Source organism: Astatotilapia calliptera, chromosome 4, assembly GCF_900246225.1.
Source record: "Astatotilapia calliptera chromosome 4, fAstCal1.2, whole genome shotgun sequence".
In the NCBI taxonomy this organism is placed as follows: domain Eukaryota; kingdom Metazoa; phylum Chordata; class Actinopteri; order Cichliformes; family Cichlidae; genus Astatotilapia; species Astatotilapia calliptera.
Genome location: NC_039305.1, coordinates 2,115,047 through 2,138,477, shown reverse-complemented (window position 1 = coordinate 2,138,477; position 23,431 = coordinate 2,115,047). Strand labels below are relative to the sequence as shown.

The window sequence follows — 23,431 nt, the reverse complement described above, 5'->3', positions numbered from 1 at the left end:
AGCTCAGGTGTAACTCATTAGTCCTGATGGCTGCTCCTCCAGCATGTCATCATGAGGAATACCAGCTGATTGGAGCTGGGCACGTGGACTGCTGTTTGTTTGTTTTTTATATAAACAGCGACAGAAATATTGAAAACGTGAAAACACGTTTCAGTTTGAGAAAAAAAAAAGACTTCAGATGAAGCACAAACCAACCGTCCTGAGCCTGGTTCTCAGAGTGGTAACAGGCGACTTTACCTGACTATATAAATCATATTCATACATCCAGGGAGGCCCCGGAGATTCAAACCAACAATCTCATGGTTCACCTGATACAGACATGAAACCAACCTCTGAGCCTATGAAAGAACAAAACCTCAAGTATTGTTTAAACAGAAAGTAAAGAGACTACATGAAACATTAGAAACCAGAGTGAAGTGTGATCACTGTTTAGTTTCCTGATGAGCGAGAAAGTGACTGAAAAAGAACACCAAGGTTTTTTAATTAGGACGAGTTTTTATTCGATCGTAAACATCTTCTGTTCCTAATTAAAGGAATATTTCATCCTTGCAGCAAATATTTCGTTTCCTCAGTGATGTTTAACGTATGTAGGAATCAGATCAGGAGACGAAGCTTTATTTTAGAGATTTATTTAAAAAAATACAGACAGGAGAGACTAAAAATTATGTACAGTAGTGACACGAGCGCCCGGCGGGTGATCACACGTCGGCGGCTCCGTTCCTCACTTCTTGGACAGCTTGGCCTGTTTGTTTTTTGGAGGCGCCCACTTTAAACACATCGTGTCCACTGAGAGCGAGACACAATCACACCTGACGTTAGCAAATCAGCTGCGGGGTAAAAACCCGACACGAGAATCCTCGAGATCTGAGAGCCTGACGCCATGTTTGTAATAAGATGAGAAGATTTTTGGAACATCTGTGCAGGTACCTGTGATTGGTGGTTTCTTATACTGGGCGCTCTTCAGGTGCTCCTCCACCAGTTTGGGCGTCACACAGATGACGTGCTGACCTTTCCAGTACTTCACCATGTTGAGCGACTGCAGCGTGCTGATGATGTCACTCTGTGTGATGCTGGTCATCTGGCTGGGAGACGCAGACGGACACGAAGGTTAAAATCAGAGAGTTTGTTTTTTAATTCCAGGTTTTGTTTTTAAAAGTTCTGATCAGAAACTCGTCGAGTACCAAGTTTCACATCAACACGTAAACTTATAAAAGTTTGTCTGCTGTAAAATTGAAAACAGCAGAGCTTTCACACTGAGTGCATCTCTGAGCTGCCAAACAATCGTTTTGGTTCTTAACCTTCACAGCGTCTACAAAACAAGTGGAAAAGCAAAGCCGAATCGTCCAGCTTTGCACGTGTCTGCGTGTCTACCTGAGGTCTTTGATGGACAGCGTTCCTCTGAAGTCCCTCAGGATCTCCAGCAGGACCCAGGACCAGTAACTTCGGTAGCTAAGCTTCCCCAGATCAGAGAGCGGCTTCTCCGGAGACCCCACTGTGTTCTCCAGCTTAGACAGCTCATAGCCTGCAGCAGAAACGGGCGATATCAGAGCTGCTGCCAGCGAGCGTCTCTCCTTCAGTCACTCGCTCTGTTGGTGTCATGACTACACCCCTGCCATCCATCCATCTGCTGCACTATTCCCATCTGCACTGTATTTTACTCAAAATCTGTTGTGTTTTGTGTGCTTTTGCAGGGTTTTTCTATTTGCTCGTGTTTTCTTAAGTTGGAGTGTGTTTGATCTCTTGGGGCCTCAATCCACAAAGCATATCTCTACAGGAGACAAAAATCTGATAATTTAACTCAAATCTGATATTTTATAGAAATTCAGATATGCCAAACAAACACAGCTTGGAAAGTTACCAGGCTGGAGGACACCTGGATCAGCTTGTGATACCATTGTGAGATTGAAACAGTGACTCCTAATTTATCTTTTCTCAGTCTGATGTACATTCATTCATTCATCCATCCATGTGAAAGCTGAACCAATCACATCAGCTCTTTGGTGGAGGTCAGGAGTTGCAGATTTACTGACTTCCTTTCGGTTTTATTATAAATGTGAAACAACTTATTGGTGTCATCTCGAGTCCATCTGAAACTCCCAACTTAACATTTGAAATCCTGTTTCGCCTGAAAATTTTTTCTGCAAACATCTTTAAAAAGCTCTGATTACAAACTCCAGGCTCTGGTATTCCAGGACGCTCCCTCATCATTCATTCACTGTCACTTACTGAAAGCTATCAGGAACTTCCCGTAGCCTCTGCGCTGGTAAGGCGGCAGCGTGAGAATACAGGCCACGTTATTCCCGTCTGGAGACTCTTTCTCCTGAAAAATAAAACCACAGAAGTCGTGACGATCAGTCTGAAATGAATACGAGGAAACGACCTTTGAGCCGCGCGCTGAGGACTTACTTTGGAGAAGTAGCCGACGATGTGCGCTCCCTGTTTGTTGACCTCAGTGAGGATGTAGAAGATGAAGGGCTCCACATCAAAATAAAGCGTCTTGTGGTCGAGAAATAATTTGGCTAGTAGACACAGATTCTGACAGTAGATCTGCAGACAGAGAGCGACAGTCAGCAGCAGGAACACAAACCCACGTTAGCAGCTCGGTGTTCAGCCGGGCTCACCTTGTGGTCTCTCCCGTCCACCTCGTACACAGATATGTTGCTCCTCCTGTAAATCTCTTTGCCTGGAGGCTGCCTCCACTGACAGTGTGACTGAGGAGGAAAAGGTCAAAGGTCAAAGGTCAAATAAACACTGCAGTTTGATTTAAGAGTGAAACTAAAAATTTCCGGTTAATACTTGTACAGCTGCTGTTATTGTGTATATATTTATTTATATTTAGATTTCTTCATACATTCTTATATAGTTCTATATTGTGTATTTTGTTGTACAGTTATTTTATTTTCAACTTTAATTTATATATTTTATCTTATTCTTCCCAGTTAAATTTACCCTTCATTCTAATTTGTGTTGTACAGTTATTTCATTTTTAACCTTAATTTAGATTTTATTCCTTCCTAGTTAAATTTACCCTTTTTAATTTTTCATATTTATTTCCTATCTTATTCATAGCCTTTCCTTTTTTGTTTTCTTTAGGTCACGAGCAGTTGTCCAAGCATTTCACTGCATATCGTACTGTGTATGACTGTTTGAATTTGAGGACAAACATGCATACGAATGAAATTACATATTCATTTGTTTTACGCCTGAACTGCAGCTTTCACGAGAGACTTTCACACTGGTGGGTTCGATAAACAGCAAAGTCTGACACTTTTATTTAATAAGGACAGTTTATGTAGAACAGCATTAAAATATTAGATCTAAACATGCTGAACTGCAGCAAACACAAGCTGTGGATGTATGAATGAGGCAGGTAACAAAGACGGAAACATCAGTGTCGTATTTCTTCCATTGAAGGATTCTGACGTATTCCTTCTTAACATGTCTTTTGTTGTTGTGCATGTTGAGCTCTAAACCTCAAAGATTCCAGTAAAACACGAAGCTCTGAGCAAAAGAACAGATTTGAGGCTTAGCGATTAACCTCAGGGTTAACTGTTTCAATCCAAGATATTAAAGCTGAGGTGGAAAAGTGTGGATTTAAAGCAGCGCTTTTAAACGCGACCTCTGTCTCAGTGCAGCAGCAGGTGACGGTGAGTGTGAGTGGTAGTGATTTAGTGGTTTCATGGTGGTGAGTTTTGTGTGCTCAGCGGCTCTACGGCGTTACTGACAGCTGCCGTGCAGGTGAAGTGACGGGACGCTGCTGTCACGAAAAACATGGATTACACCCGGACAGATCCACAAGTAATTAACATCTAATGTACCCGAACACAAAGATACGTGCTGGGATACGGAGAAGCACCCAGCTTTGGTTTGTTAACAGCAGATCGCTAAAGTCAAAGATGCATCACTTCAAAGCTTTTTTGGTTTTTGTGGAGAAGCACCATCACACCCCTCTCGCTTTGCTGAGCGGGGATGACTTTACTTATTTTGTGGCACCAGGTAGGGCTGTGCGATACGACCAGAATCTCATATCCCGATATCAGACATCTATCGTCCGATAACGATATAAATCACAAAAATGTAACATTTTCTGTAAAGTCTGTGAATCTCGGGCAGCTCGACTTGCGGGAAGTTTTAACCGATGCATGAAACGATACATTTTTAGACATAAGTTGTAACGGCGCCGTTTTCTTTGTATTTATTACACGGCGTACTGCGGGGAGAAGCCTGTTCTAACATTTGAGTCTAAGGTCTATTTTTTAGTCTACTTTTTTGCTTCTCATCTGTAAATGATCTGCTCTTTCACGTGATTCAGTTTATTTTGAAAAGTCTGAACAGGATCTTGAGCTTTATTGTGAAAGGTTTATGTGGAACATAAACAAGCGGACACGCGATGCTGTCACCTTCATTGTTGCTAACGACAACGCATAAAAACAGGCGCTTGTCCGTCCGTAGTGTGGTTATATTAAACATTAAGAGGAAGAGAGAACTTTAAGAAACTAATATAGCCACTACAGTGACATCAAAACCATGAACAAATATTGCCGTAAACAGTTTATTTTGCGACACCACGAAACAAACGATAGCGTAAAATGAAACGACAGACGTTTTTATATCGTCATCCGATATATATGGTTATATCGAACAGCCCTACACCAGGCTGCAGCACACAGCACACATTTATCAGATTTGTGAATGACTGACATTTTTTCTGAGTAAAACGAAGGCTGACAGAATCATGACAGCACAACGTTTTAATAAGAATCTCATCAGGCTGGATAACAATCCTTTAACAGTCTTCTGTCTCACACATAAAGCCATCATTCACTGACTCAAACAAAAAAGCAGGTATGACTCTATGAGACACAAACGTCCTGAACTGAGGTGACTGACCAGGTGATGTCTGAACGTCTTCTCGTACTTCATGTATTTGAGGCAGTACTCGCAGATCCACAGCTTGGGTTGCTTCCCATAATCCTCAGGAAATGGTGAGAAGTACCAGGCATCGATCTCAAAGTTTCCTATCTGGATCTTATCCACATACTTCACTTTGGTGATCTGAAAGTGAGGGAAACAGTTAGCTTATTGACCAAATACTGGAAATAGTGAAAAAACGTGGAAGAAAAGTGGTTGTGACTACACACCGCCTCGTGCTCCTTCTCCAGCGCAGCTGTCGTTGGGTCCATCTCTGCGTATGTCTGCAAAGAAAAGCTTCATTAGAAAACTGTAAGTTATGCAACGCTCCTGGTGTTATTACACACACTCTATACCTTCTGCACATGGTTGATCTCATCGTGCTTGCGCTTCTGGTTGCGGGTGATCTTCCTCTCAGGCTGGTCACCCAGATCTCCAACACCACCGATCTCTGTGCTCTTCCTAACCGCGTCCTTCACTGTCTTGGTAAGTGCCAGGCGAGACTTACCCACCCATTCGTCCAGCCGCCTGTTGACTGCACGAATCCCAGAGAAAATTAGATGTAGATACAGCAGCTGGATATGAACGTTTAGCATGAATTAAACAGAAGAAACATGCAGTATAAATCAGAATTTAAAAATATGAAAGTATTTTTGTACTTACACCCCACATAGTGTACATAAAACTCTTCTCTGCCCTCCTGTTCGTTCAGTCTGGACTGAATAACCTCTGCTGTGTCTGTGAAAGGAGCAACAACCATCAGCTGGTGCGACTCACGGCAGTACAAGCAACTTCCTGCCGAACTCCCTTCAGATTTCTGGGACTTAAATGCGGGCCTTAATTAACCATAAACTTTGTATAGATTTGGCTGTTAAAATCTCACCTTATGTGTATCGAGACGTCATTTAATTCGGCAAACATAACTAAACACCTTAGTGTGTTTATTACGTTTCAGTGCTAACTTTTAGATGTGGGCCGTTTGTTGTTTAAAGTGTCACTGTTTAAAGATCCATAGAGAATTTTCTAGAAAGCCCTAAAAATCTTCAGTTAGTAAGCGATCGCTGAATTAAGTTTTTGGACCAAAGCCGTTTGGGACTTTATGCGAGTCATTTAGATTTTTAACTGTTTGATGGCAGTTTTTCACCAAAACAAAAGCACTGAGTCCATATCCAAAATAATAAGACAGCTAGCATGCCAACGAAATTGAGAAGGGAAAAGCAGAACATGGTCTTTACTCACGCCATGTCTTATCGGCTCTTTGACATAAATACGTCTCTCCGATTGCCACCGACACCTCCTGCTCCCTGCCACCGAGCACCCCTCCTCTATCCGGAATGTGCTGACTACTCGAACTCCCGGCCTCCCTGGAGCGGCCGAGGGCCTCCGCTTCATCCTCCTCCCCGCCACTGCCGTTGGAGGAACACGCAGCCGGGATGCTGCCGTCCAGCTCACCCCGCTCGCCTTCCATATGACTCGAATCCATGTCCACGTCCATCGTGGGCTCCGAGTCCTTGTTATTAGCGTAGCTCTTGTGAAATTCGCTCCCGCCAGTCATAACCTCCGAGGTTTAAAAACAGCCACACACGTCTGCGTAGTTTAAAGAGGGGCTTAACAGGACAAAGTGCCAAGATGGCGCAGGTTACGATCCGCCTCTTTCACGGTAAAGTAACTGCATCTCCCATGATCCTTAGCGCTGTGACGTTGGCGATTTCGCCTCACTGCTTAACGGTAGGTATATATATATATATATATATATATATATATATATATATATATATATATATATATATATATATATATATATATAATTTTCTAATGAATATTCACTTGTTGAGACTTGATTTAAGCAAAAGCTCAGGAATACACTAAAAAAGATGGTTCATAACTCCCCCAGGTCAAAGTCTGTCAGTACAATGGAAGAGTAGCTTATTACTATTATTGGGTTTTCTTTGGGGGTTTTTTTACACTTCACATCAGTTTTTGATTTGAGGTAAATAAATACTTTAAATGTAATAAATGAAATGGTACCTAGTGATCGTGTTGTGCATGCAGTTTTAAATTATAGTACCATATGTTTATCAAACTGACATTAACAGTGAAGTTTATGTTGATAAGTCCTGCTCAGTGACTGCAGATCTGTTCACAGATCTTTTTATTCTTACGTTTGTTCCCTGTTTGCTGAGCAGAGTAAAAAAAGCTGAGTGAAAATCATCCCCTCAACTGCCAGGCCATGGAGACAAACACATCACAGCAAGATGTCAAGCTGGAGTTCACCTAAAGTGTAACAGTCGTGTGCCAGAGTTTCAGAAAGAGTTTGAGTTTTCCAGTATTGCTGCACTGTTGGTAGTTTAAGGTGGATCAAAGTTTTGCTGCATATTTTAAAGGCAAAGTCAAACTATCTTCTTATGCTTCTTAAAACTCTTCGTTTGCCCACTGTTACCCTCTGGATTTGACACGTGCTTGTCTACCTGCCACTACGCTTTTTAAGCCAGTCATTCTACATTTGTTTGCTTTGATGCAGATGACACACTGCTGTATGTGTCAGTCTAATGCGACAATCTGAGAAAGATGTTCGATCGAGAGGTGTTTCCTATCAGGTCTGAAAGTCTGAAATCATATCTCAATCCAGGAACCCATCAGCTCTCACTGAGGCTTTTCAGAACTTTAGGTCTGACAACAGACATCCAGTTAATGGTTATCAAAGGCAGACTTCCTGTTTGGTGCAGCAGGCATACTAACACAGACACTCAGCCTCTCTACCGTCAGTTTTCTCTCCGGTACCTGGTTGCAGCACTTTAATGCAATATCAGTATATCACAGAGGGTCCACATACAAGTTATTTACTGTACTAAGAGAAAAACACCAAAGCTGCCATCCAGAGAAATTTGGATTTGTACTTCTTTTAATTTATATAGTGCCACAACATACAGCAACAACCATCTGGACCCGATAGCGTGCGTGAAAGTGCGTACCAAAGCGCAGGGTGATGGCGATGGACAGGAGGATGGGACACTACAGTGAACGTCTTTTCTGCTGCAGGACTTTGATCTATGCACACTGACAATGGAGGCACATGTAAGTTTGTTCATTGGCCCTCCTGTCGCCCTTTGTCATAGCACCTCCTCTCTTCCCCTCTCCACCACCTTCTGCTGGAAGCCCCTGCCGTGACCACGACGGGGACCGCCTCCTCTGCCGCACAGGTTATTGGCTCCTCCTCTGCTCCTGGAGCCACGATCGTCCCAGTGGTGCCGTGCAGGTCCAGCAGCCCCGGAGTGTGGGGCAGGTCTGTAGTGGCCTCTTCTCCGTCCACGATGGCCTCGACTGCCTGCAGAGTCTGCAGCATCTTTTGGGAACTCTGTTTCCAAACCCGACTGACATGTGGGCACCTGCGCCTCTTGTTCCATTGCCTTGACACCCCCGTCCGTCTTTGAGGGACATAGTTCTGGGTTTCCTTGCACCTGTTGGCCACGATTACCCTGAGCTTTAGCTGGCTTCTCAGTACAGTCTGAAGACAGAGAGAGTTTGTCCAGGTCCTCTGCGATGGGGGCGACTCTCTCGTGATGGGGTCTGGACCTTCCTCCTCTTCTCTGCCCCCTCACCTGGTGCTGATGCCTCTGTCCCAGAACACCTTTACAGTGGGAAAGCCCGAGAACAGACTGGTCTGCTTTGTCACCAGTTTCAGCAGGAACGTTAGAGGCTGAGGAGATTGGAGGGCCTGGAGGCTCATCGGCATCCAGATTTCCATTTTCAGCAGCAGGTGGAGCCTATGAATGTCAAAAAAAAATTATACATTGAATACATTCAAAACATTGTTTAACACATTAAAGTCAACGTGTTCTGCTTATTTCCGGTTACCAAGTGGTGTTTGTTCCTCTTTCTCTAAAGCAACTCTTCTGATTGGCTGCTCCTTTCTCTCTCTCTGCCTGACATGACCATATAAAGTAAATCCCCTCTGGATGACATCACACAGAGCCAAGAGTAGAAAAAAAACTGTGTGAAACTGAGTGTTTTGTTCACAAGGATTACTCTGATCTTCTCTGAACTCAGGCATGTGCGGTCAGGGTCACAACGCATCCTTCGCCATTACCCCCGTTTACACTCGTAAACGTCCCCGCAAACCACTGCAGACAGGGACCGAGTGCCTCACACACATTCTTACCTCGTTGATGTGGATGAGAAAGCGGTTGGACTCCACTTCGGGGTCAATGATCCCTCCTCTAGACCTCTGACTTTCCAAGAGCTTCTGGAGTTCACGCCACTTCTGCTGGAAGTCTGAACCGATCGCTGCCTCGTCGAGCTGACAGGAGAAACACGAAGCCCGGTAACGTTTACTGGCGACATCAGACAAACATCCGTTAACAGGTGAATTAAGAACGAGCTTTACCTCGGGCAGCTGAGGTGCGGGAGACGACAGAAGCTGAGTAACATCGTACGTCAGCGGCTCTCTGCACACCGGGCACACCACGGTGAGCTCCTGTCAGAAGAATCAAAGGCAGAGTCAGAAAGTCTCAAAGTGATTAATCATCCGTGCAGCTGCTGACGTCTGACCTGGTGGTCCGCTCTGTCTCTGGTCTTGTCCTCCTCCAGCTCCTTCTCCCTCTGCTGGAGCTCCCTCTCAGAGTGGCTCACGTAGCGGCCGAGGCAGTGTGAGTGGAAGTAGTGGTAGCAGCTCGTCTTGGTGAACGTCTCTCCCTCCTGACAACCAAAGCATGAATGACTTTACTCATGACTCGTTCCACTAGACTCTACTCCATCTCTGTCGTTTTCCAGTACGACTGAGTACCACCTAATGTGCTTGGGGTTGTTATAGCAACATGGCCAAAAGTCCCGTGACTTCATTTGTATTTGACACAAACAACAACAATGGAGGGCGTTGGGGCGGTGATAAGCATCTGGACTGCGTGTGGAACCTTTTCTCTCACTGCTGGGTTTGATTTTTGTGAAAGAGTCGCCCTCCTGACTCATCGAGCGATGCTCCTGACTGGCCAATCGGCAGCATGCAACCTGCTGATGTCACATTTTCAGATTTTCTCAGATCGTTCGGAAGTAGGTACACTAGGTACTAAAAAAGTACCTGAGAACAGGTACTAATGGAAAACCCTAAAAATGAGTCGAGTCGAGCTGATCTGAGTAGATACTATGTCAGGCACCACCTACAGAACAAATGGTCACAAAAAATGTTCAGGCGTCTCTTTCTGGGTCAGGATTGAATATCCAACACAACAAATTCAAGACAAAAACAAAAGTCTTTGTCCTAATTGTGTCACTTTCACAGAGGCGAGCACCAGAGATGCTGACCTGTTAAACAAGTTGCTCACGTTTATTCATGCCAGCTAACTAGATGATGATGATGCTGATGGCTCTCGCTGTGACACCAAGCTGCAAACAAGCGAGGTGGAGAGTAAGCAGATGGTCGCCGTGCTTTAAGCCCCGCCCTGCAGCGCTCTGATGTAGACACGAGGAGAAGCGTGACACCGTGTTGAAGTATAACCGCTCGACCACCATGTTTGACCACGTTCAGCACAAACACCAGGACGCTAGCCTGCACGCTCAGTTATCTGAGTGTTTTGTAATCCTGTTTAATCAGCTGCCATAAAAAAATAAACCCCCACAGCACAGATGTTCCTGGTAAATAATTTACTTGTAATTTTAATGGCCCAGTTCCACCCACCCACCCACGCACCACAGGCAGCAGGTACCCATTTCCTGTGAGTGGGTCCTCCACCCTTTTCCCTGAGAATCATAGTGTCAGACATGGAGGTGCTGATTCTCTCTGACAGGTGGAGGTTCTTGTTTGATGAAGCCACAGAACCACGTCATCTGCACAAAGCACAGACGCTATGCTGAGGCCACCAAAGCGTTTGTCCATAAACGTCACAGAACAGGTGACACAGGGCAGCGCTGCTGGATCCAACACCCGCCGAGAACAAGCCCGACAGAGTCCAAACCAAACTCTCGCTGCAGCCGTACGGAGACGGCAATCAGAGGAACAAGAGCAGGCATGGAGACACGAGCAACACGGTCAGAGCTGAAATGACCTCTAAACGCAAGCTGAGGTAAGACTTAGACAACAAAGAGCTGTGACTAAGACCACAAGTGTACAAACAGCCCCGTGGGAAGCATTCAACACAGGAATGTGGCCACATTCAAAGAGGGAACTCCAAACTCTGATGGAGGGAAGCGACTCACCTTAAAGCCGTAGAGACAAATGACACAGTTCCCATGAGGAATATTGCTTTCAGTCAGGATTTCTTTAGCTTTCTGCAGGAGAAAGATCAGAGCAAGACTTTAAGATAAACCCAGCGAAATGACACATTTTATCCTAATGAGAAACAAACAGCACGTATAACAACCTCAATGAGCTGATACAACATGGGCGAACCCAGACAGGACTGAGCCTCGAGCTGAAGACACTTTTGGACACTAAGAGAGAAGAATCAGAGGGTTTTACACTCAGTGCTGAGAGTTTGTGAGCAGAAGGGACTGACGCTGGGAGATGAGTCACTTCCTCACCTGCTGAGTTTGTCATCAGAAAGCCCGCGGGGGTTCCGGATGGAGATCCCTGGAGACGATGAGGGATACTAAACACAGAAGAAGAAAACACTCATTTCAGTTCAGTGAAAACTGCAGAAAGATGTCAGCTGTTCAATCAGTGCAGAGTGTGATGTGACCATGAACCGTGACCGTGAGATTTGTTAACACCAAAAATGTAAAAATGAGCTTTTTTATCCCTCACAGCACATGACTGTTAATAAACCGTCCACTAACGGTCTTCTGTGCGTTTCTGTCTCGGAGTTAACAAACGTTTCTGCGAGCTGAGCCGGTGAAAGGCGAACCTGCTGATCGAGGCTCAAAGTCAGCGTGAGCCGGACGAACTGTGAGACGGAGTCCTCGGCTGTGGACGGGTACAGGTCCAGGCTCACCTCCCAGCCCCTGAAACAAAAACAAAACTGCATCACCGATCACAGAACCTCCCACCAAACTCTGTCGAGCTGACATCACTTCCTCCAAACACAGTCAGAAGCATTAAAAGAGAGACACTCTCAGAGTCCTGAAGTCAAACTTTTTAAATTTAAAGATGATTTTTTCCCCAACTTTTATGGAAAAAAAACTTTTTAAACTAATTTGAGGCAAAATCTGAATTTGTTTTAAACTGCGTTTTACTCAGACTTGTGATTCTCTTGGAGCTTTGGTACGTAGCAGTCTGTGTCAAATATGATCATCAATGCCACAACTCCAGATGTGGTAAACCGCTGGCCACATCTGGAACTCCTTCGTGTCTCCTCTGATCATCGAAAGTAAAATGAATGAAGGCTAATGATTCAAAAGGAATTCTCTAATTCTGCAATTAGAGAATATTCACAAATGGAAAACATTCAAAACATCATCCACTCTTCCAGGAGTGGAGGAAACTAAGCCATAGCAACATGGCAAAGCTGCGTGGGAAGAAACAAGACTTCAGGAGCAACGTCGTCTGGACTGACTAGAACAAAGTGCACCACAAACACCTCAGGCCAGCTGTCAGCACGTGGTGGGTGAAGATGATGATGATGATGATGATGATTTGAACACCTTGCAGTTACTGAGTGGACCATAAACTCTTCTGTACATCAAAGTGTTCTAGAGTGTGAGACCATCTGACCCACAGCTAAAGCTTGGACCAAACTCGGTTTTGGATTATCCCAGAGCAGCAAATCTCCAAACAAGGAGCTGCAGTGATCCAGAGTCCACACCTCAGGCTGAGCTGGGACCTTCAGAGAGCCAAGAGCACTAACTTCCTCCAAATGATGACATTTAACACCTGTACAAGTCTCACCTGTCCAACACCAACCAGCACTAAAGCTAACCCAGCTGCTGTTAGCTCACCTGTCCTCTCTCGTGTCCACCTGCAGCTCGTCCAGGTAGATGGACTGCAGCACCTCGATCTCAGACTGGACGCTGCGGACAAGAAAACAGCGCAGTTAGTGTGTGCGGCTGAATCTCTGCGACATTTCATAACCGGCTAAAATTAGCGTTAGCATTTTAGCTCGACACAGCAGCAGACCTGCGGTCAGATTTTACTGCGCGGCGGCACCGAGCGGGTTAGCACACACGCGGACACGACATTAGAGAAGCTTAGTAGTCACACTTCACACACTCATCCAACAAACTCACTCGCACTCGGCCGCCGTCATCATGATGCTGTGCGAGCCGGCAACAGCTAGCTGTGGCTAACCGGAGGTTGCGTATACACAGACCTTTCAGAATAAAAGCATGGCAAAACAGACCGTGCTAAATACAATAAAACGTACAAGATATTTGTTGACAGATTCTCAGACATTTATCACAGAAAACACCATACAATGAAAAACTACACTGAGGCTGTGAAACCTTTGGATCGTAGTGAAAAAAGCAACAAACTTCATGTGATATCGAACAAAGAGGAAACCACAGTGAGAGAGTCGGTGTGTTCAAAATATGTTTATGAAATAAAATATTTTTATTTAAAACGGATTCAAAACTCACTCATAAAATTACATTTAAAATTTTTGTTTTACCTTTTAAAACAAATTCAGAAAAACTGAAAATGTACATATATAAACGCAAATAATCCGTATTTATTTTAATCCACAGACTGTAAGTATTGCTCTCTAGTGGTCACAGAACGCAACTGCAATTAATTTAATCTTATTAGTTTTGTTAATCCTAAAATTCTTGAAGGACTTGTGACTTCAAATGTTGAGAAATTCAAGTAACTTTTGAAAATACTAAAATATTGCAGTAATGTCTACTTAATGGGAAAAAATGTATGACTAAATGATTAAATTATTTTTTAGTAATATCATTACGAAATCTATGATCAGCTGTACTTAATGTAAACTGATGTATGCAGTTTATGACCAGCAGAGGGCAGACAACTCTCAAGATTTAATGTATAATGTCAAAACATGTCTTGATGCATCTCAATCATCCAGGAAAGTAAATCTCCAAAAGTTGATTCTGTTCATCTGGACGTAGCGTTTTGTGGCAGAAACGTTTCGTCACTCATCCAGGTGACTTCTTCAGTCTCCGCTGACTGCAGGTTTCCCCAATCTTATAAACAGCACATTTGCATTGGAGAATGTCAAAACATATCATTACCATATGTTTATGAAGGAATTCAAGATGATGATAGGCGATTTAAGGGAAAGGTGGGTTCTAAACCATCTGCGCCCCCTGGTGAGGTCTTCATTGGATCCGCTGCAGTTTGCTTACCAGCCTGGCATCGGGGTGAAGGACGCCATCATCTACCTCCTGCACCGAGCTCTGGCTCACCTGAAGAAGCCTGGAAGCTCTGTGAGGATCATGTTCTTTGATTTCTCCAGTGCTTTCAACACCATCCAGCCACGACTTCTGAGGGAGAAGCTGGAGCTATCAGGAGTGGACCACCACATGTCCCAGTGGATACTGGACTACCTCACAGGACGCCCACAGTATGTGAGGACACAGGGCTGTGTCTCTGATACGCTGGTCTGCAGTCCGGGGGCCCCATGGGGAACAGTGCTGGCACCGTTCCTCTTCACCGCAGACTTCTCCATCAACTCCCCACGCTGCCACCCACAGAAGTTCTCTGACGACTCTGCCATAGACTCTGAGTACAGACAGTGGACTCTGGACTTTGTGGACTCGTGCCACAAAGTCTAGAGTCCAGATCAGCAGGTGACTCGTGCCACCTGCTGATCAACGCCGGGAAAACCAAGGAGTTGGTGGACACACCACACTGACACTGGTGAACATCCAGGGAGTGGACATTGAGATAGTGGACTCGTATATGGTAAATGGCCTGTATTTGTATAGCGCTTTACTAGTCCCTAAGGACTTTACACATTCAGTCACACACCCATTCACACACTGGTGATGGCAGCTACATTGTAGCCACAGCCACCCTGGGGCGCACTGACAGAGGCGAGGCTGCCGGACACTGGCGCCACCAGGCAACGGGTGAAGTGTCTTGCCCAAGGATACAATGACCAAGACTGTCCAAGCCGGGGCTCGAACCGGCAACCTTCCGATTACAAGGCAAACTCCCAGCTCTTGAGCCACGATCGCCCCGCATGTATAGGTGTATAGGCACCTGGGTATTCACCTGAATAATAAGCTAGACTGGAGCCACAACACTGATGCTCTGTACAGGAAGGGTCAGAGCAGACTCTACCTGCTGAGGCGGCTGAGGTCATTTGGAGTACAGGGAGCGCTTTTAAAGACCTTCTATGACTCTGTGGTGGCATCCGCCAGCTCTGTTCTGGGATGCACCCTGGACCCAGTGCAGGTGGTGGGAGACAGAAGGACTCTGGCCAAAATAACATCTCTGATGGACAGAGTCTCCCACCCCATGCATGTAGATGTTGCTGCAGAGCTACTTCAGTGACAGACTGCTGCATCCTCGATGCATGAAGGAGCGTTTCTGCAGGTCCTTCCTCCCTGCAGCTGTCAGACTGTACAACCAGAACTGCTCCCAACAAACACAGATGTTTACATCAGCGCTGTAACTGCAGTATTTTATCAACTGACTCACTCTACAACCTGGGTTTGCCTCTTACCTGTATTTTATTTTATTTTATTTTATTTAATAATGGTACAATACTCTGTTTTTGGTAACCATTGTCCTCAATGTAAATATGTAAAACTTGTGTATGTTTCTGTTCTGTGTCTTGTGTACTGTTTCTTTGTATATGTGTCTTTTTTGCTGCTGTTACACCCAAATTTCCCCTTGTGGGACAATTAAAGGATTATTCTATGTCTTCTTCTTCTTATGTCAGCGTGTTATGAGATGAGATGAGATGAGATGAGACTTTATTGATCCCACTGTGTGGAAATTTTTGCATTACGTCAGCTCAGGGACAGAAAGCAGAAGGATAATACAAAAAATACAAATAAAATACAAACAAATATAAAATAAGTAAGATATTAAACTATATACAACGGTAGCATAGACAGTATGTGACTGTGGATATAGCTGTAGAAATATGCAAGACATAAACTATAAACTACATAGTTATAACATAATTTTTCCATGTAAGTAATAGTTATCTATAAGAATAGACGTGTACACGCACACTCACATGCAATATGAGTGTGCATCTAAATGTACAGCATCTAAATATACATATACATACACATATTCCTGCAAACGTCCACACACATAGAATGTGCATTATGCATGAAGTGACCGTGGATGTCCACAATGTCCAGTGACTTATGACACTGTGAGGAAAAATGTTAAAGTATTCACATTTTTTTCTTTCTCCATAAAAAAAAGTTGATTTTGTTTTTCTCTAAATTCTTTGATCATTTCTGGATATGAACAACCGAGTACAGAGCCATTTTAAAACGTTATAGCGGCAATTTTGTTCCTCATGACAAGTTCGCCATTGTTATGACAAACACCAGCCCACAGAGACACTTCCTGTGAACTTCAAAATAAAATCTGCGAGGATTTACAATGCGCACTGTCTGACAGTAGAGGGCAGCATATGACTCCTTGGCGTCAAAATCACGAAAAGAAGAAGAAGATCGTGATCACGAAGAAGAAGTAAACCCGCGATACTGAAGAACATGTAGTTTTAGTTCAGAGTAATAACAGAAACTGGGGCTGATTTCAAGCAATATTATTCTTAGACATGAGTAATACCCACCGGAAACATGGAGCGTGTTTGTAGATGTTCTGGAGCGACGTTATAACCGGATAGAACCTCCACAGTTTAAATGTGGGACACCGAGAAGCTGCTTCGCGGTTTGTGAGGAAAAGTGTGAGAAAATGGAGGAAAGTGCGATGGAACCGGACTCAGTGGAGATGTCTGGATCCGGACCGAATCCCGGGGTCGCTGAATCCTGGGAAACCGTCACTGCGGCGCTGGTGAGTGGCTTCCCACTCTGGACACCTGCAGCTATGTGACTGTAGCATAACGAGCAACCGAACTCCATTAAAAAATCTCTCGATTTAACGTTTTGTTGGTCGTAGATGTGGTTTGTTAGCAATTTGAGAGGTTTTCAGATGTCACATTAATCAGGAGAAGTTTTCGGTTAAATTCGGCTTGTATGTATCGATGTCTTCTTAATGGTCCTAATCTGTGTTGTTTCCTCTGTCTGCTTCCTACTGAGTTCATTATTGGTTATCAATCCTCATAAATGTAAAGTAAACTGTGACGTGACGTCCATAAACAGCCAAACTTACAAGTTACAAAACAGAGGTGAAACAAGTGTGTGAAAAAACGAACTTTCACAGTTAGAGAAAGACCACAAAGCTACACAAATTCAACTGTAAGAAATGTAAAATGAACACAGGTTAATAAAGCAAGTGCAAAGACTCAAAAGGAGCGCACGGAGACTCGGAGCAAGATGCAGATCAGGTCAAAAAGAAGCAAAACAACCACAAGGGTTAGTGGAATTGAACCAAAAACACAAGCTGAGACACAAACTCGTCTCCTCCAGTCTCGTGGTTTTGCTCCTCTGTACGAGGGTCATCGGTCAGTCTAAGAAATCCAAACTGAAACTGGCTGTGAAGAAACCCTGTCAGCCAGCACCAGCACGTGTGCATCCTGTGTTTGTGTAACGCTGTGTTTTGGTTGCGTTCAGGTGTCTCCGGGTAGCTCGGTGTCAGAGCAGAGCCTCTCAGACTCGCTGGCCCTGCTGAACGATCAGGGTCTGGGCCGGCTGCTGGGCAGCTGGCTGCTGGAGACGCTGCAGATGCGTCTGTCTGCCTGCGTGGTTCCCGAGTTCTGGTCTGCCCTGAAGCAGCCGGAGAACGAGATGGAGGAGAAGGACAGGGTCTGGGTTCTGCTTACGGCCTTCAGGACTCTGCTGGACAGGCTCGAACCTTTTCTGGGTGAGTGGACCATCAGAGAGTTGATGGGTTTTCTCTGTGCGCAGCATTCAAACTTCTCCTCCTCCTTACAGCTGGTTTGGAGAAGCTGGGGGCGTGGCAGGATGAGGGCCGTGGAGGTCTGTGTGGCCCAGGATCCAAAGCCCTCATGGAGCGAGCCTTCACCACCATCAGGGCCCTCCTCCTCTTCTCCCCGGCTCCCGTCCTCCAGGAGCGAGTGCTGGAGTTTTACAGCCGGACCTTCTCTGTCTACATGAACCGGGAGGGCAGCGGTGAGGACGCCACCGAGGCTCCCGGTGGCGGGGCCTGCCGGGGCTGCTGGGTCCCCGTGCAGCAGTGCTGGTGTCAGCAGGCCCTGGAACACCTGCAGGAGCTCAGCCACATCCTGTGAGTCAGGCTTTTAATTTGAAATAATTGACGTAACGAGGCAGGAAGTTGGCATTATTTCCTTGAATTTTCAGAGTAAAAAAAAATAAATAAAGTTGTGACTAAAATAAAATAATAATAATATAATATATAGCAAATATAAATCTTCGATCATTTCTAACAGTTGTATTTATGATGCTGAAGCGTGGCTCAGATCAGCTGTTTGTTCTCATGCAGTCTGAAACGCTGACGTCTGATTGGTTGTTTCCAGGTCGAAGCTGCAGCTGCTGGAGTGGGTGAGCTCCGAGGCCGTCACCACCATCCTCCACAAGCTCATCGAGATGCGGATGGAGCAGCTGTGCCGGGGCGAGTACGAGCGCTCTTTCCTGCTGGAGTTCCAGGAGGTGAAACATGTGCAGCATCTGTCCACGCTGAAACTCACTGCGGCCTGCTCCTCATTTACTGTGTGTGTGTGTGTGTGTGTGTGTGTGTGTGTGTGTGTGTGTGTGTGTGTGTGTGAGGGAGCAGTGGTTGGAGCTGGTGCTGGGCTGGCTGGCTAAAGTGTTTGCCAGTGAGGCGGACGGAGATGCCGCTTCACTCCCAGCGGCCCCCGGCGGTCTCGGCGTCCAGGTGGTCCCGGGCGGCGGCTCGGTGCTGAAGCAGTGGAGGTGCCACATGCATCAGTTCTTCTGCAGGATCTATGTCAACATGAGGATCGAGGAGCTCTTCAGCATCATCAGAGGTGGGAGTCTGCAGCAGGTTTACAGATCCACGCCAGGCTGAACTCTGACCTCTGAGCTGTGATTGGACGCTGACGCCTGCTGATTCTTTAAGTCTTTTCTTTGCCGCGGAGCTCTCGTTTCCTCTACGGCAGTGTTTCCTGTCATCGCCTAGAGCTCAGCTCGAGTCAGGACGACGGAGCGTTTCAGCTAGCCACCGCTATAGAACAGGGTGGTCAAACATAAGGCCTGTGGGACAGAATCGCCCCAGGAAAGAATCCACTCTGGCCCACTGAAAGGATTCGAAAACAATAAAGAAGGGCATGAAGTTTGTAGAAAGAGCTCCCCGACAAAGTAATAAAGTAGTAGATAAACATTTAAAACACAGAAAAACGTCATTTAATCAGTTTCTGTTTGTAACAGAGCCACAGTCAAAAAACAACAATAATAATTCTCTCTCTCTGTAAACCAGATTTCAAACTCTTCTTGGCTCTTGTGCTTCCTTTCAGATTTCCCAGAATCCAAAGCTGCTATTGAGGATCTGAAGTTCTGCCTGGAGAGAACCAATCAGAGACAGCAGCTCCTCACCTCGCTCAAATCCGCCTTCGAAAGCCGCCTACTGCACCCGGGTCGGTTTCTGTTGGGGTTTATTTTTGTGACCTGATGAGTCGCGGTGGCAGATTTTTTTAAGTTAAACGCGATTCAATGTTTAAAGTCAGGATTAGAGAAGAAAACAACAATGAGATGAAGGTGGAGGAGGAAAAGAGCCCAGAGGAGGTTCAGTGAGGTGGTGAAGGAGGAGGTGGAGGCGGACCATAGAGCTGATGCAGCTGTTTAAAAACAGCATTTGTTGATTTGCTTATTTTGAAGCTGTTTTTCAGCTCGTCGTGCACACGTGTGATTTCTCAGGTCATCCTCATCATCGTGTAGGGAAGCTGGTCTCTATGGTAACGTCTGTGAAACTGACTGATCTGTCTGCAGGCGTTCACACGTCAGACATCCTCACTGTTTACATCTCGGCCATCAAAGCGCTCCGAGAGCTCGACCCGTCCATGGTCATCCTGCAGGTCGTCTCCCAGCCGATCCGCAAGTACCTCAGGTGAGTCCACGCAGGCGCCGGCGGGATTCGCTTTCAGTCCTGCTCTGATCTTTTGGCTCTGATCGTGCACTTTTTTGTGAGTAAAGTTCTACATGAGTTTAACATTTGACGTCCTAGCAGAGGATCAAACGTCCGTGTTGTGTTTCAGGACCCGGGAGGACACGGTGAGGCAGATCGTAGCCGGTCTGACCGGAGATGCAGAGGGCTGCACCGACCTCGCCTCCGAGCTGTCCCGAGGAGACCCGGTGACTCTGGAGATGCAGGACAGCGACGAAGAAGGCAACGACCCCGAGGACTGGACTCCAGACCCGACCGACGCCATGCCCGGTCAGTGAACGCACCGCGCTGAGCGCAGAGAAGGAGACCGCAGCTGAAGAGAAAGATCTTACTCGTGTGTTTGTTCTCAGATAAAATGGGCTCGAAGCGCCGCTCGTCCGACATCATCAGCCTGCTGGTCAGCATCTACGGCAGTAAGGAGATCTTCATAGACGAGTACAGAGGCGTGCTCGCCGACAGGCTGCTGCAGCAGCTCAACTACAACACGGCCAGGTACGACCGCACCAGCGCCCAGCTTAAAGCTGAGAGAAAGTGTTGGTACTTTGAACATGTCGGGTCACTGATAGCAAAGTAAACGCTCACGCCCGTCCTGTTTTCTGCGTCTTCAGGGAGATTCGTAACGTGGAGCTGCTGAAGCTGCGGTTCGGCGAGTCTCACATGCATTACTGCGAGGTCATGTTGAAGGTAAACATCTGGAATATGGATCGTTAACCAGATATTTTAGGACATTCCCTGAAAGGATGAATTTCTGAGAACGTTGTGATTACCCGATGGATGCAGGACATGGCGGATTCTCGCAGGATCAACAGCAACATCCGCGAGGAGGAGTCAAAGCTGAGCGAGGAGGAGCAGCCGCCGCTGCCCCTGTCGGCCATCATCCTCTCATCTGAGTTCTGGCCCGCGCTGAAGGAGGAGAAGCTGGAGCTCCCTCCTGTCGTCTGCCAGGCCATGGAGGCCTACACCCACCGCTACGAGAAGCTGAAGGTGGAGTTGACCCACTGTGGCGTCTCTGGTTTGGTTTGCAGTAGAAACCAAATGCACAGCTACGCTTTTACCTGCTGAGTCGAGTCCCGTTTGTGTTTCAGGCCATGAGGACGCTGAGCTGGAAGCCTCACCTGGGCTCGGTCACTCTGGACGTGGAGCTGGAGGACCGAGTCCTCACCAACCTCACGGTCTCACCCATCCAGGCTGCCACCATCATGTACTTCCAAGAGAAAAGTAAGGACTTTCATTTCAGAGCGCTTTCATGCTGTGAAATGTAATTCTGCGATGACCCCTGATGTTTTCCTGACATGGCGATGTCATGGTTGTAAACTATCGGCTCTGACATCGCTCGTTACGCTGCGTGGAGTCGAGGGAGATGCAGTTTGATCGTCGTGTACCTGCTCGTCCTCTCAGGTTCTTGGACGTTGGAGGAGCTGAGTGCGAAGCTGGGCGCCCCGAAGGAGCTGGTGCACAGGAAGCTGGCTCTGTGGCAGCAGCAGGGCGTGCTGAGGGAGGAGGCGGGCGGCCACTTCTACGTGGTGGAGAAGGGTTCGTCGAAAGAGAAGCTGGACAGAGGCGTGATGCTGATCGACAGCGACGAGGAGAGGGACTCCAACACCGCCACACAGTCCGAGCAGAGGGAGGAGAAGCTGCAGGTACGCACTTCATTCATCCTGCTGTCTCAGGGTTATTTACTTAGTTACTTTAAGTATTTGAAACCTGGCACCTGATGATGTGCCGCTTCTTTTCAGTCGTGTTATAAAAATCACTTAATAATGAATGACAGTGGGTGTTTTAGGATCACATGCTCCATAAATCACGAGCTTATTGTTGTGAACGACTTGGTGCACCCGCATGATCCCAGGAGGGTAACTCACCCCTGGTTGGGTCTCCTAAGGAGGTCTTTCATGGGAGAGCGCCTGAGAGCCGGGATCTTAGCCATTGAGGCACAGCTGTGGACAGCCCACCTCTTGTGGGAGGGGCCGTAGGGGTTCAGTGCTTTGTGAATCGCGTGGTGTATGTCTTCAGCTGTCTGGAACGTCACCGCTCTGCTGGGGAAGCAGCTCAAACGAGCGCTTCAGCCTGAAAAGTATCAGCTAGTTCTAGTTAGGTCTTAAACTCTCACAGTAAGCACACTGGGCCTCTGTCTCTGCAGCTGTTCTGGGTCTACGTCCAGGCCATGCTCACCAACCTGGACACCATGACACTGGAACGCATACACACCATGCTGCGGATGTTCGTCGCTACGGGACCCGTCGTCACGGAGATGGACGTGAACGAGCTGGAGGCGTTCCTGCAGAGGAAGGTCAGGGACCATCAGCTCATAATGTCCGGCAACGTCTACAGGCTGCCCAAATCCAACTGATGACTGTGCTGCGTTCAAGTGCGTCGGAATATGTGGAAGATTCCAGCGTTTGTTTTGCTCTGAGGGATTTTTACTAAAAGGGCTCATGGAGTAAATATGGAACAATTCTAACTTAAATTTCCTGGATTTTTCCATATGATGTGAAAGCAGCATGGATTTAAATAAAAAAAGGAAAAGCAGTGTTTGTTTTTTCAAAATAAAAGCACTTCCACTCCTTTAAGCATCAGTACGGACAGATTTGATGCTGCACCTGGAGATAACTGTAAAGGTGTTTGGTGAACGCCGATGTGTAAAACTGGTTAATAAACAGAATCATTTCAAAACCACTTTCATCTGTGCCTTTTTCTAACAGCTGCAGTTCTTCCCAAAGTATAGAGCAAACATTTCAGCCTCTCCTGGTTCTCTCTGTGAGATGAAAACCACGGGCGGAAGGGCCTGCAGCTGCAACAGTGGGAAGACACTCTTTGACAACAAAGAAACACCAACAGCTGCAGTTCCTCTAATGTCCAGCAGAGACTCCAGGAGCGAGTCAGTCCCCATGTTAAAGCTTTACAGCAGTAATAAAAGTGTCTGACACAAACTGATCTCTGTAGAGAATTTCCCCTTCGTAATCGATTGTCCCAAAAATCAGAACAGAATTGGGGAAAAGGGCTTTTAAACACGCTGCCCCGGCTTCCTGGAACAATCTGCAGAAGGAACTGAAATGATCTGACTTGGTTACCTTGGGAGAGTTTAAGTCTGTCTCAAAGGAACGAGAGAACAGCTCTTTGACTCAGTGTGATTGTTTTTAAATGTACTCTTAATTTGATCTGTTATTGTATATTTTCCACATGGTATGGGGATATTGTATTGGTTGTAAATGTTATAGTGCTGTGTGTATTTGATGATGCCAGGTCTCTGTTGGAAATGATTTTTTTTTACCTGGGTAAATAAAGGACTAATAAAAAATAACACCTGTACAGGGGACGATGTTTTTATAACTCACCTGTTTAAAGTTTGCATTGTTAGGGGCGTGGCACAGGTGACTGTCTGCTCCGCCTCACCTGAGCTGGACCTCTGAGCCGTGTTTGTACTGTTGGAGCCTTTTG

At 46.1% G+C, this 23,431-nt stretch overlaps 3 protein-coding genes across 3 annotated transcripts; 1 reads left to right on the top strand and 2 right to left on the bottom strand.

Annotated features, from left to right (window-relative positions):
• Positions 1-613: 613 nt before the first annotated feature.
• Positions 614-6,595, bottom strand: kat8 (K(lysine) acetyltransferase 8). The gene is made up of 11 exons (XM_026163959.1): positions 6,151-6,595; positions 5,575-5,649; positions 5,268-5,446; positions 5,142-5,195; positions 4,891-5,055; positions 2,622-2,711; positions 2,407-2,547; positions 2,227-2,320; positions 1,372-1,522; positions 928-1,082; positions 614-786 (listed from the first exon to the last, which is right to left on the bottom strand). Exons 1-11 carry the CDS (start codon positions 6,464-6,466, stop codon positions 722-724), a joined length of 1,485 nt encoding a protein of 494 aa, XP_026019744.1. The 5' UTR covers positions 6,467-6,595; the 3' UTR covers positions 614-721.
• Positions 6,596-7,795: 1,200 nt separating this feature from the next.
• On the bottom strand, positions 7,796-13,157 carry rnf25 (ring finger protein 25). The gene is made up of 10 exons (XM_026163960.1): positions 13,066-13,157; positions 12,778-12,849; positions 11,748-11,844; positions 11,425-11,492; positions 11,265-11,334; positions 11,101-11,172; positions 9,460-9,606; positions 9,296-9,385; positions 9,071-9,208; positions 7,796-8,675 (listed from the first exon to the last, which is right to left on the bottom strand). Exons 1-10 carry the CDS (start codon positions 13,086-13,088, stop codon positions 8,022-8,024), a joined length of 1,431 nt encoding a protein of 476 aa, XP_026019745.1. The 5' UTR covers positions 13,089-13,157; the 3' UTR covers positions 7,796-8,021.
• Positions 13,158-16,395: 3,238 nt separating this feature from the next.
• Positions 16,396-22,669, top strand: anapc2 (anaphase promoting complex subunit 2). Its single transcript, XM_026163956.1, has 14 exons — positions 16,396-16,786; positions 17,506-17,755; positions 17,827-18,139; positions 18,390-18,522; positions 18,647-18,860; positions 19,347-19,466; positions 19,819-19,936; positions 20,085-20,263; positions 20,344-20,485; positions 20,602-20,677; positions 20,774-20,977; positions 21,079-21,211; positions 21,392-21,633; positions 22,134-22,669. The coding sequence occupies exons 1-14, from the start codon at positions 16,688-16,690 to the stop codon at positions 22,341-22,343; spliced, it is 2,433 nt and encodes an 810-aa protein (XP_026019741.1). The 5' UTR covers positions 16,396-16,687; the 3' UTR covers positions 22,344-22,669.
• The last annotated feature ends 762 nt before the right edge of the window (positions 22,670-23,431 follow it).